Source organism: Lathamus discolor, chromosome 5 (genome assembly GCF_037157495.1).
Source record: "Lathamus discolor isolate bLatDis1 chromosome 5, bLatDis1.hap1, whole genome shotgun sequence".
NCBI classification, from domain to species: Eukaryota; Metazoa; Chordata; class Aves; order Psittaciformes; family Psittacidae; genus Lathamus; species Lathamus discolor.
Genome location: NC_088888.1, coordinates 68,848,535 through 68,862,227, shown reverse-complemented (window position 1 = coordinate 68,862,227; position 13,693 = coordinate 68,848,535). Strand labels below are relative to the sequence as shown.

At 38.7% G+C, this 13,693-nt stretch overlaps 1 protein-coding gene across 3 annotated transcripts in view; it reads right to left on the bottom strand.

Moving 5' to 3' along the window:
- Positions 1-5,574: 5,574 nt before the first annotated feature.
- SIM1 (SIM bHLH transcription factor 1) overlaps positions 5,575-13,693 on the bottom strand; it is a 58,932-nt gene continuing 50,813 nt past the window's right edge. For all 3 annotated transcript variants that reach the window (XM_065681167.1, XM_065681166.1, XM_065681168.1), the window contains one exon: positions 5,575-12,134. In XM_065681167.1, the coding sequence (XP_065537239.1) occupies positions 11,404-12,134 (731 nt within the window). In that variant the 3' untranslated portion in view covers positions 5,575-11,403. The remainder of the gene's footprint in view (positions 12,135-13,693) is intronic.

Genomic DNA, 13,693 nt, shown 5'->3' with positions numbered 1-13,693 from the left:
ACATTCAAATATCCCTGCCAGAATTTCTACTCTCTAGCACAAGTTTTACCTCAGGGGTTTTATTCACATTTGAGATCATTCAGCTAAATGACAAGAGAGGATTTTGTGTGGGGTTTTTTAATTACGTTTGTTTCGAACACAAGTAAATCTCTCTGTTTACTTATGCTTTCACTTGCTCCTCTGAGGGAGGCACACTGAGCTGCCTCATGTGCTGTTTTCAAAATGTTTTTACATTTTTGGCCACGCTTCAGTGGGACCAAAGTATTTCTGTCAATGACTTCATTAATGCCAGGATTTTACCCCTGGCTTTTGACACTGAAGGAACCCCACAGGAGGCTCTCTCACTGCTCAAATCCCTGTGCTTCCCTCTATCCCTACCTGAGCAGCAGAGGCTTTGCTAACCCATGCACCCCAGTGGCACAAGCTGGTGACGGACCAGGCAGCTGCTGCTCCTGGGCATGGGAGCTAGGGCAGAAAGGTGAAGAGAAATGTAGGCAGCCACCATGCCCCACCATCAAGCTTCTCCACCACGAGAGGTTACACCACATCATCAATGGCACGGAGCAAAGCAAGCCAGGGGGAGGCAAAGTCATGTAAACCATGTTTTCACCTCCTAACTTCTATAGCTCTTGGCATAAATCAGAGCAGCCTAAAGGGCTTTTTGATGGTTAAGATTTGAGAGGGGGGAAAGAGTATTTCAGACTGTTAAAAAGTGTCAAAGTTTTTCTCTTTTTCTGTTGGGTAGGTTGTGAGGTTTTGGGGTTTTTTGTTTGTTTTGATTTGGTTTGGTTTGGTTTTTAGGGGTTGTTGGTTTTTTGTTTGTTTTTTTTTTTTTTTTTTTTAATGAAAAAAGCTATCAGGAAGTCCTCAGCAGAAACTGAGAATGGGTTCCTGATGGCTGCATGGATTTTGCCAAAATCCATTTTAAGGTTTACTTTGAGTAAGCTCAAATCAGGTTGCCATATGGAATTACTCCATGCAGCAGCCTGACCTAGAGCAAAATTGAACAAAGCTGAGATTATTTACTAAACTCCTAAACCACTGGCTGTTTTGCATCTCTCCCACACTGGATTTAATTCCTTAAGTAATTAAGCACATATTAACTTAAAAACCCAAGTTAACGAATAGATCAAATAGTTGTACATAAGGTAGGCTATTTGATGGCCTCACAAAACACAACCGTGGGTCAACATTCACATCTCAAACTGCCTCAAAGCTTGCTGGCACCTGCAGTTTAGCATATTTACTGCTGTAGCCAAAAAGATTGATCACAGGAAGACAAAGCTGTTCTGTTAAAAAAAATATAAAAATAAGAATCAGCTGTTTCTTATGAGCAGTCTGTCAGATAACCAGCCCAGTGAAACTGTGGGCATTTCTCTCGAGCTCAAGAAACATTCATGCTGGAGAGGATACTGGAGTCATTCTAATACTTTGCAGTTGTTTTGGAGGTTAAATAGAAAGCAGCACAGAAGAAAGCCTCTGCTTTTCTGATTAAAGAAAAGGCTGAAACATAACATCAAAATGCACAGTTGTGCCCTCAACTGAAATAGACATAAGAGTAATGCTGTATTTTTCACCTCACTGATGCACTCCTAAATTGAAAACACAAAGGATGCCTTTCACTGCTATTTAAAGAAAAAAAATAAAGTGACACAACTGTCCCACAAAGAAACCAGACAGATAAAACATGGTCCTGCTTTTGTGAAAATAAGTCATGACCTGATGAAATGTCTTGTGTCAGAATCAAAGCAAGAAGCTTCAGATGAAAAATTGATGACTTCTGTTAGAACAGTGTAAGCTGCTCTGCAGTCTCAGCTCTCCCTATCCTGGCCTCCAAGTGGATGCAAAGGTAAAAAAAAAGCAGTGAAAGGCTCAGCACACAGCAGTCCTAGTGTCTTTTGACAGGACACATCACCGACATAGAAAACACTGACATTCATGCATGGGCTTTTGGCTAGCTGGTACATACAGATGTGGTTTCACCAGCTGTCTCATTGCCAGTGCAAAACGACATTTCCACGGTTCCCACAAGTTGCCTTATCTGCTTGTGTACAAGCAGGACTCCCTCCCCAGGCAAACATTTAGTCTCCCATGATGAGAATAGTCTTCCAGGTGTTCACTCAGTTCTGCTGGACAGTGCATGAGAAAAAAGCACAATTTCACACCTTCTAGTACCTTCTTCCTTTCATTTCTTAACACTTGTGAAGCTAATAGCAAAGGAGAAAGGTGCTTAACCTACTTTACCTCATAAACCAGCCAGTGCTCACGTAAAAAAGTATTTATAAATGGTGACGAGATGCTCACTGCTATTTCAGCCCTCTTGCACTTGTAAATGCCCCACATGCCAGAGGGTCGTTGTTTTTCACATGTGACAGATGTAGACAATCATGGCAGATTGCACAAACCAGTGTAGCCTTAAGGCTGCTCTAGCCTATCCCAAGAGGCTGAGCAGTTCAGAACTACCTCAAGCTTCAAGGGAGATAGGAAGAGTCAGAAAGATTACAGTCTTCTCTTTTAAAGTGAATCAAATGATCTCTGGCACTACACCTTGAAGGGGAATTGAAAGTGTCCAGCTTAAGAAAAGAATCTGAAGCTTTCTTCACCATTTTGTCATGTGTCTCATTATTAAAAAAAAATAATAATAATAAAATCAATATACCACATTTCATCATGTACAAGTTCACCTGTTTGCAGCACAGCTTTGGTATAATTTCCAAATATGTCAGACTAACAATTTCTAGCAATATCACTGGCAATGAAAGATGGCTTCCATATGACTTCTACAGCCTGATACGTAGGGTACCAAGTGGTGGAGCTTATAGTCAGTTGAAACTTCGGAATACGCTGATACTTTCTGGCTTTTATTTTCCAGCCCTCAATTTATGCTCAGCATTTTACATTAATATTACATTTTTTGTAGACCAATTTTATTTATAGATGAAAAAGGATATCAGTAACAAGTGACAAATATAGATAACACAATAAAAAGGACAAAGCTGATGACAGCTGCAGATAATAATGAACAAATTAATATTAATTAAGAGATGAACAGTAATAATGAGCATTTAATAGTTTTCATGTAATTTAATGCATGTTTAGACAAAGACTAAATTTTTAAACTTCCTCTCAGGTGCATCTCATAGTAACTTTTGTTGTTATTTTCCAATACAGACATACGTCCTCTGGTTTCAGTTTTTATCTTTATGTTCTGTTTGCAGGCCAAGAGTGACAACGTTTTGCAGTATACCTAAAGTAGTATGTGTATTTGGTATGCTGAAGGCATCTATCATCTTCTGTCGGTAACTTTTCTGGAAAGTACATCACCTCCAGTCCCTCAACCAATAGCTTCCTTGTAGCAGAACTAATGCCTGTGAGAAAACGATTGCAGGGTCCTCAGTGTGGCAATTACACCAGCTGCATAAAGAAAGGAAAGGAGAGAGCAAGTGACAGAAACTGTTGCAGATAACCATTACCCTTGTGAAAAGGGAAACGTGATTTTCAGGATCAGCAAAAGACACTTGCTGAACAAACTAGATCACAGGATTTGTGAAACCACAGGCAAAGGCTTGGGGCAAAAGAGAAGAAAGGGAAATGGAAGAGATAATACCTGAGGGAGCTGAAAATGAGAGGACTGTGGAAGAAAGACAATGACAGACTTCGGGCAGAGAAAGATGTCTGCAAGGATGAGCAGGTTGATGATGGTGAGACCAGCCGTTTCCATGAATACATAGCCTTGCACCTGGCCTCTGGGTCATAGTGCAGTGTTGTGTGCATGCTTAGTGAAAATCTTGTTTACATCCATGAAGAAACCATGTGATCTATCTAGCTTTGCGTTGTGGTGAAAAGCCCTTTTTATTCACGCAGGCATGCCAGACTGCATTGCAGCAGGCTGTTTGTGACCTTCTGACAGTCAGAGAAGCTGTATCAAATGAAATTGCTGATGCCGAGGACCCTGATGGCCACCATATGAAGATAGAGGAAGTTCCTGATGGTATCGCATGCTTTTATTACAGTGGCCATGACAGCAGATTTCCTCAGTGCAGAGCAATTTGCCAATGAGCATAGGAGCCAAGAGTGAATAGAGACCAGTGGGCAATGGTACTCTTTATACACTAGAAGAGAGACTGAAGAGCAGGCATGCATGTGGCAGGGTTTTCAGCACACAGCATCGAGGATGATAATTTTGTTGCAGGGCTGAGCAAGGAGAAACTAGGACTACTGCTATCCTATGGAGGACAACATGGTCCCATGAGTGCCTATTGATCTCAGTATCTCTTTTTCAGCATGGGCTTAAAGGCAGAGAGTGGGTCAATAACAGGCATTTCTGAAACCCCTCACTCATGCATTAAAAAAAAAAGACAGAAAGAGAGAAACCCAACACATGTTTTGCACAGCTAAATAGCATCGTTTAGGGAAAAGATGACACCATTTCCTGCCTGCATGAAGAACTAGGGCCAAATTAAGGCCAATGAGAGGGGAACTGCCTAAACTACCCCATAGGAAATGCTGAAGTCATGAACACAGTTTAAACATCTAACTCAGTGCTACAGAGTATTCTCTAATTCTAAGAGTCTCTGAGAACTGTCCATGAGCATGTAGGAGTGAAGGGCTAGTGATACAGTTCCATCTCCATTTTATGCAATTAATATACTTGAGGCTCAAAACTTACTCTTCTGTGTACCTCACTCCTATCCCCACTGCTTATGTATTGTGTTCTGAGTCTTGCAAATGAAAAATATGTGAGCAAACAATTTCTCTTCTTAGGAAGCTGTTTTCTTACTCAGCCACAGCATCAAGCTCCCACTGCTCTCTGATACCATCAGTCTTACATTTCCTTACCTGCACAGAACAGTCACAGTGAGAATGCCTGAGAAGATGGGGCTGGATGGCTCAGAAACTGGTCTAGAAAATGAGTGGTGTGACCCAGAACCCTTGAGCTCAGAAGGACCTGAACCCCGGAAGAGGCAAGGGTTGCTGCAGCTTATGTTACTATGGGTTGATTGAACCATACAATCACACAAGCCGAAGTAACAGCCAGGTCTCAGTGCTGAATGCAGTTTAGCATAACTTCTCACCTATTCCTTTGTCATAACACTGCTCTTTGTCTGAGTATAGTATTTTTAGCACCCAAGGGGTATCATGCTCCAAGTCAGCAAGCTGATTTAGCTGAGGCACAGGGGTGGTGGATAATGTCAAGAAATACAGCAGACTGTTCATTAAGTAGACAATTCATCTTAATTAAACCCCTGTGAGTCAGCTCTTCCTGACAAAATAGTATTTGAGCAGATTCAGATGCTTTTCTCAAATGGCGTAGCAGTATTTTATCAGTTTCCTTTCATATTTTGGTAAAATTCATTCAAGATTCAGAGAGCACTTCGGATTCACAGGAATAAAAATAAATTACTTTTACCATGTCCCCTCCCAGTTCTGAAAAATATTAATTAAAATGAACTCCTGAAAATGTATCCTATATAGCATAATCCTTAGTTTAAATATGTAGAAAACCAGACAAAAAAAATGCATATTGATAGCTGTATTTTAAACAAAAAAAAATCTTCACATAATAAATACATCTTATGCACATTAACTTCAAATTTACTTCAGAAAGCTATTTACAATATAAATAATTATAAATGGGAACACTTTGCAAGATATTGTTGACATAGCTAAATTGCGTTTCCTACATTACATTCCAAAGGAAAACTTCAAATTACAGATGTTATGCTACAATGTCACTAGACCCTATACATTGCAAGGCATGGTATTTGAAACACTGGCAATCTGTGTCTTTTCATAAATATAACCTATTTATTTGTTTAAAGCAAATATGAAATGCTTCATTATGTTTCAAGTGCCTTTTTTGCCAGATTAGTATATTTTATGCATTGAAATATTTACCTTGGGAAAGAGTAGCAGTGCCTTAAAAGTACTTTTCCTGATAGACTTTATTTCCTTAGAAATGTAAAGGTGCCAATGTTTTACAATGTGTGAGCAAGATTATTCCTTGCATTTCTAAACTTCCTACTGCAGCAGAAAAGAAAAAACATGTGCAGTCCAAATTGCAATAAATAAAAATGTTTAAAAATTGTATTACGAATCCTAGAACGATAGGAAATCTTGAGAACTCCATGTGAGAGGGGAGTTAAATAGTGAATACTAGACAAAAAGCTTTGTTTTCTTCCTGTATTTGATCTTTCCTTTCAAATACAGCTTCATAGATGGGCTCATAAATTACCTCTTTTAAGAAAGGGATGTATTCCGAGCAACTTAGAGCCAGATTTATCCACAGAACTATTGTATACATAATCTAAATGCCACAGTGAAGTTTAACCTCATATAATCTATTTTTTTCAATAATAAATACTATAAGGAAATGTGAACTGGAGTCACACTAGTGCTCACCATCTGAACTGAAGACCAATTTTTCAGTCTTCAGAATAACAGCTAAACCCTCAGCTACATCTCCAGCAAGCTTTACTAACATCAAATTGAAAAGGTACAGGAAAACTAAGGGGTTTCTTTTGGTTGTTGTGGTTTTGGTTTGTGTTATTTTGCTGGTTTTTAAAGTTTTTTTGCTTCTCAGTGCCTACAGCCAAAATATTTAACCATCAATACTAACCGTAAATAAAGAAAAAGTAGGTTTACCTCCACACTGTGGAGGTGTCTGGAGTTAATCCGGCGTACCTACAGAAAAACATGTTCATTCACCATTGTTCCTAATAACAAAGCCTGTATTGCCTTTAGACCCTTAGGTGTTTTAAGTAAACTTGCAACTCATGGAAAGACCAGAGCCTGGATCCCTTTCTTGCCAGACGACTATAGCCACCTTAAAATAGACCTAGCTAGGTCTAATCCTGGAACTGTGGGCTATAATCCCCATTATATACAGCTTTGTATGCAGAAGGTCTGAAACCGCAGCTTTGCTCCTTGACTGAAAGGTTAACTGACCTTTGGAACTGACAGTCTGATTTTCAGGAGTGGCTGCACCTTTTCCAGAAATACTATAAGACCTTTTATTTTTTTTCCAGCTCACTCAGGATGTTTATATAAATGAACATATGGTGGTTAACATACTTAGATACATTAATGAATAAATGCTGCATGTCCAGAGATAAAAATGAGATTCAGATAAGAGTGATTAAAAGAGTTCAAAAGAGCAGAATTTCTCTGTGTAAGCTGTGGCAGTATTGTGGACCCATCAACAAAAGCTGTTTAAAGCTTAAGAAATAATTCTGGGGCTCTTCAGTACAAAGAGATGCACTCATTTTTTCAAAGCATGTATAAATAATCTCTATTATAGAAACACAGCTATTATAGCTATTACGTTCCATAGTTTCCATACTCACATCTTGAGATTAAAAAAAGACCTACAAACAAACCGCAAACCTATCGTCACTTTACAAATCAGCTTTTTTGCCCTCACACATATTAAGTAGTACCTTACTCCACAAATATTCCCATTTGAGTCAATGGGACAAAATGCTGAGTAAGGTTCTTTTTCTAATTTAACAATTTCTTTGCAAATTTATCCAAAATTACATACTCCATGCCCCTGGGGTACAATCTTGAATAAAGAAGAGAGGGAGTCTCACTTCTTTAAACAAAAAAGATACACCAAAATCATAATGCAGAAAAATCATAATGCACCATTCACTGACATCTGTAAGAAATTCTTTGAAAATGTTGTGGTCAGTCTGCATTTGGAGTAGCTACAAAATATTAATTTGATATGCTAGTAACAAACCAGTATTATGTTAGAGAAATAATGCAACACAGCAATTTATACTGGTTTTGTTCCAAAACATAACCTATATACCTTACTTAAAGTGATAATTTTTAGCTAATGTGATACATTTGAAATGTATTCTATACAAATGCCTTGCATTTTTCAATTTCACAAAATACCTCATCTGATTTAGAAAAGGAAGAAACAAAAAAAGAAGATGATATCCTTCAAGGATACTAAATGAAAATTTGAATTAAATAAATATGTAATGGAAAAAAGTAAGCTTTATACCATATTGAAAGTACATGTAATATGAGCTGCAGTGATATTATATGCTATAATTAAGATTGCAAACTTGCCTTCCTGGAGCGTATAGCATGCAGAGTCTATGCTTACAATATTCAATGCTTTCATCAATTAAAAAGAAATTCCTGGTTATTTGAAGAAGCAGGATGGCGAATTGGCTGGCAAAAGGCATCTACCTCCAGCTGACGATACTGAAATACTAAGGAGTGATGGTTGCTGGAACCCCATGAGAGAAATGAGCCTTTGCCCGCAGCACAACATGTCTGCATGTACAGACCACTCTACGGATATACTCCATTATTAAAGTGTATTTTGCTGCACTTGTCATTGTAGTGGACTAGAACTATTGAAAATGGGACAAATAGCTACAGTTTGGGAAGCCTTAGTTTGGGATCACATAAATCAAAATGGGAGATTTTTATTGCATAGCAAGCTGGCCTTTTTCCTGGGTGAAATCATAGAGTGCAAGCATCTTTTATTGTGCCTGTTTGTTTTATAAGTCTTCTGTTTTTTAAAAGTGCCTGTCAGACTGCAAATACAACAGTGCCAAAGCTGATTTCCTGACTACCTGTGGCCGTTAGACCACAGCCAGGGAACTGCAGGCCGTCTGCAGAACTCTATTGCCTTCTGATTAAAAGCTTGATAACAAGAGTGCTTGGTGATCCCAAGAAACTCGGGTGCTGACAAAGTTCTGTTCATCCAAATGGTTTAGGAAACTCTTCTGTAATACAAAATTATTTTGATACTTAGACTTATTTTAATGTGTACTAGCAGGGATATGATAACATGTACCTCTAAGTCGCTTTGCAAATTGCATTTTAACACTGTACAGTGAGACTCCAAATACAAGTTTATTCATATTATTCATAGGAATAAGTGAAATAAATATGTATCCAGAATTAGATTTATCAAAAATACTTTCTCATTCCTATGCTTTAGGAATATATACAATCATTGAGCTGAAAGAAGTCCATTTTGGTCCATTCCTCTGAGTTAGCAGTTGTCAATGCTTTTCTTCCCCTCAATTATTTGCCTTGTTTTTATCTTAAAACAAATAAACAAATGAAAATCTCTAGCTGCTTCTTTTTATGACCTTTGTTATTAATTTGGCAGTTAGTCAAATAAATTTCTTGCCAAATCATTTTGTTCTCATTTTGCCTTGGCTAACATTCAATGCCCTGTCTCTCATTGCTGCCGCTATTTCAAATAGTTTTAGACCATTATTTATCTCTACTCTTTGCAGAGCTTAGTGCACACCAGTGACATTCCCCCTTACTCTTTTCCCTTACAAAGATGACAGACCAAGTTTATTTAAAGTTTTTATTAGATCTTTCAGTCTCTTTATCTTTAGCTGAGCTCTGCTCCACCTTTTCTATTATGAGGTTTAGATAATAAAGACCAGACTGTGTTGTTCTTCCTTGTGTTCAATGTACATTTCACCAGGAGTGATCACACTGCAGTCAACAAAGATTGCCTATGGAGTAAGGTACTACTCAATTCAAGATTCACAATCTGCCTTGGAGTGATCAGGACTATACACAATATCCCAAGTTAAGAGAGGTAATTTCCTCTGCTTTCAAGTACATCTCTACTTACGTGGCTTATAATGTTATTATTTAGCTTTTGCTTCTGATTAGTTTTATTTGAAAATAGATATTTTTAACCAGCCTGTAGCATGCTGGTTTATATTTAGTCCCACTGGTGACTCAGTCCCATATGTCAAGCTTCTTAATGTTATAAATGAAGGTAGATTTAGTGTTAATCTCATATTAGTAACCACCTCAAGTCCATTTACTTCCACAGTGGTATAACAAGGAATGGTGGTCCTGCTCTCGTTGCAGTTAACTTAGAGACTCCATGTAAATGCCATACAAAGGACAGGTCTATCAATTGTTCCTTCAAATGCACTGGTTTACTTTTTTTTTTCTTTAGCATATGTTTTTTATTTATTCTTTTCCAATCAATTAGTGTCTCTTTGTTCATGAGATTATTAAAAATTGCAAAAAGTTTCTCTGCCTCTTTTGATGTCTTCCATAACTTTATGACAGGCCCTGATAATATCAGCATTCTTAATACAATTGAATTTCTCGGAACCCTGATTTCTCTCAGTATTTTTTTTTTTTTATGTAGATATGACTGATTTTTACATCCTTAATATGTTCTGATATCCATTAATTTTTTGCTGCAAACAAAAAAAGAATGCATATCTCTTTTTCCAAGTCATACCTATTACTTTACTGCCTGTCTGTCAGTTACAATTTTCTATACTTTCTTAATTTACTCCAAAATTTTATCAGAAGTAGGACAAACCACCATACAGATTTTGTTATTCTTGCCTCTCATATTTTATATTTATGCAATTGCATTTGTATTTTACAGCAAAATATCTATGATTCTATTGATTTCTTTCTGTGTTTCAAATGAATTAATTATTCAGACACTTAGAACCACTTTTCCTTGTTTTTTTAATTATAACTAAATGGCATATATAACCATAAGATTAAATGTATGCATCTTGGACCACTCCTAATTCCAGCCTATTGTCTCTTGTTATCCTTACAATTTTCTTCCGTTTCACTCCACTGTCCACCTTGGTGGACAATCTCCCATCTCTACATCAACACAACCAAGCCCTATGCATTTCTCAAAACTACACTGAGAAAGGCCCTCTTTCTTTTAAACACAATAGAAGTGAATATTTGATTGTGCTAATCATAAGGATACCTCTCATTTGACTCCATTCAACTCAAGCATATGTAAATAGCTATGCATGTGAGTACACAAGGAAAATAACAATTCGAGGAGTGCTCTCTTCTTTCCCCGTTTTTGATTTTGCATTGGTTAACCTTGGATACTTTATACCATGGAGCAGCATAACACACTTGGCTGTTAGGGAACAAACATCACCAGAAGTACACATGCTGCTGTGCATTTCAAAGGAACACGTTCCAACTTTCTGTGTAAAAGGAGTGCATAGCAGTTTTGTTGGCTGGGGCCTGTGGAACACAGGCAGTTCAGAAGGTCTGCCTTTGGCAGTGTTTTCAAACAGCCATCTCTTACACAGTGTGCATGAATTGCTCTGCTAGCCTGCCCCGAGAAATCCCTGTCTAGACCCTTTCCATCCTTCTCATCTTGCATGGCACCAACTTTGAGTTTAGCTCCATTCACTCTAGCCCTGCACGCCAGTGCATTTTTGTTTTCCAAAAGTAATGTGTGTTAATTAACTTATTCCCCCAAACCTTAGGTTATTCTTTCTAGTGCACTGTGGTATATCAAATACTGATAACGACAGGGGCATGAAAACATATAATGTCTTCCAATTGGATCTCAAAGGTTATTTTGTAAAACACAAAAATTTTTAGAAAAAAGTGTCAGCTTCCATTGGTTATTATAACAGATGTTCCCTTGTGTCCTTGTGCTGGATCTTGCTGCATCCTTAAGTGAGAAGTCACATCAAAATGAGATCCATTACAGCCTAGTGAATAGTTTCTAATGGTTTCAGTGTCATATAGATGCTCCAGGGCATATCCAGTTAATGTGTAAGCATGCTTATCAAAGTACTGCCTATGGGAGCTGTAATAATTTGGAGAGGCTGATGGATGGTCCCCTGGGGTTTGATGAGGAGACATGTCTGAATGTAAGTAGTCTTTCGATAGTACCAAACTAGATTTTGATATTCGGTCAGAATTGGGGCTGCTTATCCTAGACAAAGTTGTGGGGCTGTTGTCATAGTCATTTTCATGTGGGCTCATAATCTTCCCATCTCGCTGCTGGATGTGTTCACAGGGGGGAGTGTTGGCCACCGTCGGGACGCGGCAGACATCTGCTGCTAATTGCTGCTGAGGGTAGTTTGCAAAACATATAGTATGCTTCTTCCCTGTGCCATTAATGGAGACCAATGGATCAGGGGTTGTTTTCCGCAGCTGTAGTCTGTTTTCTTCCTCTTTAATCATTTGCTGGGTGGCTCTTATTAGAGTTTCAATTTTGCTGGGCTCATGTGGACTGCTCTGATATTGCTCAGTACGGTATCGGTCACCTGATTCACTGGCAGAGCCAGGATCAGGTGAGCTGACAACACTGTCTTCATCCCAGTGTCCTCTTCCTAGGAAAGAGAAAAAGAGAACAAGCATTGAGGTTGAAGGAGGCAAGCAATCTTGAAAAACAAGTACCCTGAACTTTGTTTTATAGACAGAAAACCAAGACAGAGGCACATGACTCATAACAAAGTCACCAAAAATTACTATGATGGAACCCCTGCTTTTCAGTGACAAACTCTAGTACTCTCTGTCAGCACAGGGAACAAGTAACACAACTGAAAATATACAAAAAGATCTAAGCACCTCAACACAAACATCCAGTGCTACCTGAGTCAGTTCAGTGAAACCAAGCATTTGGCACCAACTCTACAGGACCTCTGTATATTCTGGAGCAGCGAGAGTCCAGGCAGGGTACCTAGGGCATGTCGACATGCCCTCAACACTGACGTACAGGTTCCTGACCCTTTGCTATCTCTTTGCATTAATAAAGTGCAAGCGAATTTGGACCATGGTGAACACAAAAATCTCAAGGAATTACAAATCTACATCATTCCAACATGTCTTCTAAGGCCTTTTCAGAAGCTGAACTGAGACTTAGAGAATTTGCAGAATAGTTTGCGGTTATGTAGTGACTTTACACAGGTTGCACAACAATAAATAAACAAAAAGTAATGAAACAGTTCTTGTTTAGAAGCACAAGAACCCATAGCTGTTAGACAGGGCTATTATAAAAATATGATATCATATCCCAACTCATAAATATTTGCTGTATAAAACTTTTAAAATGGGAAAATATAACTATATTCTTACCCTTTTTTAAAAAATAAGGCCCATAGACATATTAGAGGTGTTCAGCTCGCATGTAGCTGAAAGGACAGAATCAGACCTGACAATCCTCACTAGGAAGAAGTTGAGTGACCCCCAAATCTGAACAGCCAACTAAGGCCACATTACAATAAAGGGTTTGATGAAGGATTCGCTGGGACATGTGCCTGCAGAAGAGCACATCTTAGACTTGCACAAATTATTTAACCATGCCTCTGCCTCAGCACATACAAAGTCTTCTTTGGGGATGAGGCCCTTTGGGTTGGTTGACAGGACTCCTCAGAGGAGTCCATTTTCAGACCAGCACAAGTATTTCACCCTGCTCTGTGTTGGGTCAAGGCATACAGATCTGCTTGAGTGGCAGACCACTACTGCTGTGTTGCAGAGTTCATAACAAAAATCAGTGACAGGCTCCTATAATAAACATATCCTGCCATTTGTCAGTGAAAGTACTGCACTGTGGAGTTTCGCATGAGCATGAATTTATCCTTCACATCTTCTTAAGATCTGGACCCAAAATGGCAGGGCCTGGAGGGTGGAAGTTTGCTCCACCCACCACAACATGTAGTATGTCCAGTACAATGGGGAGCTAGTCAGCCACAGCTCTAAACCCAGTGCTCAGTTCGTCTCACTGCACAGACCACATATGCAGTGACCCAGAGTTCCTGAGTATGACCAGAAACACGTGAGCACATACGCAACATCCAAGGCCTGCCATACTGGTCAGCTAATTGTAAGGTCACTCTGATCCAGAACTACCATAAGATACATTGAAAGACAGAAAAGGAAGAAAATATTT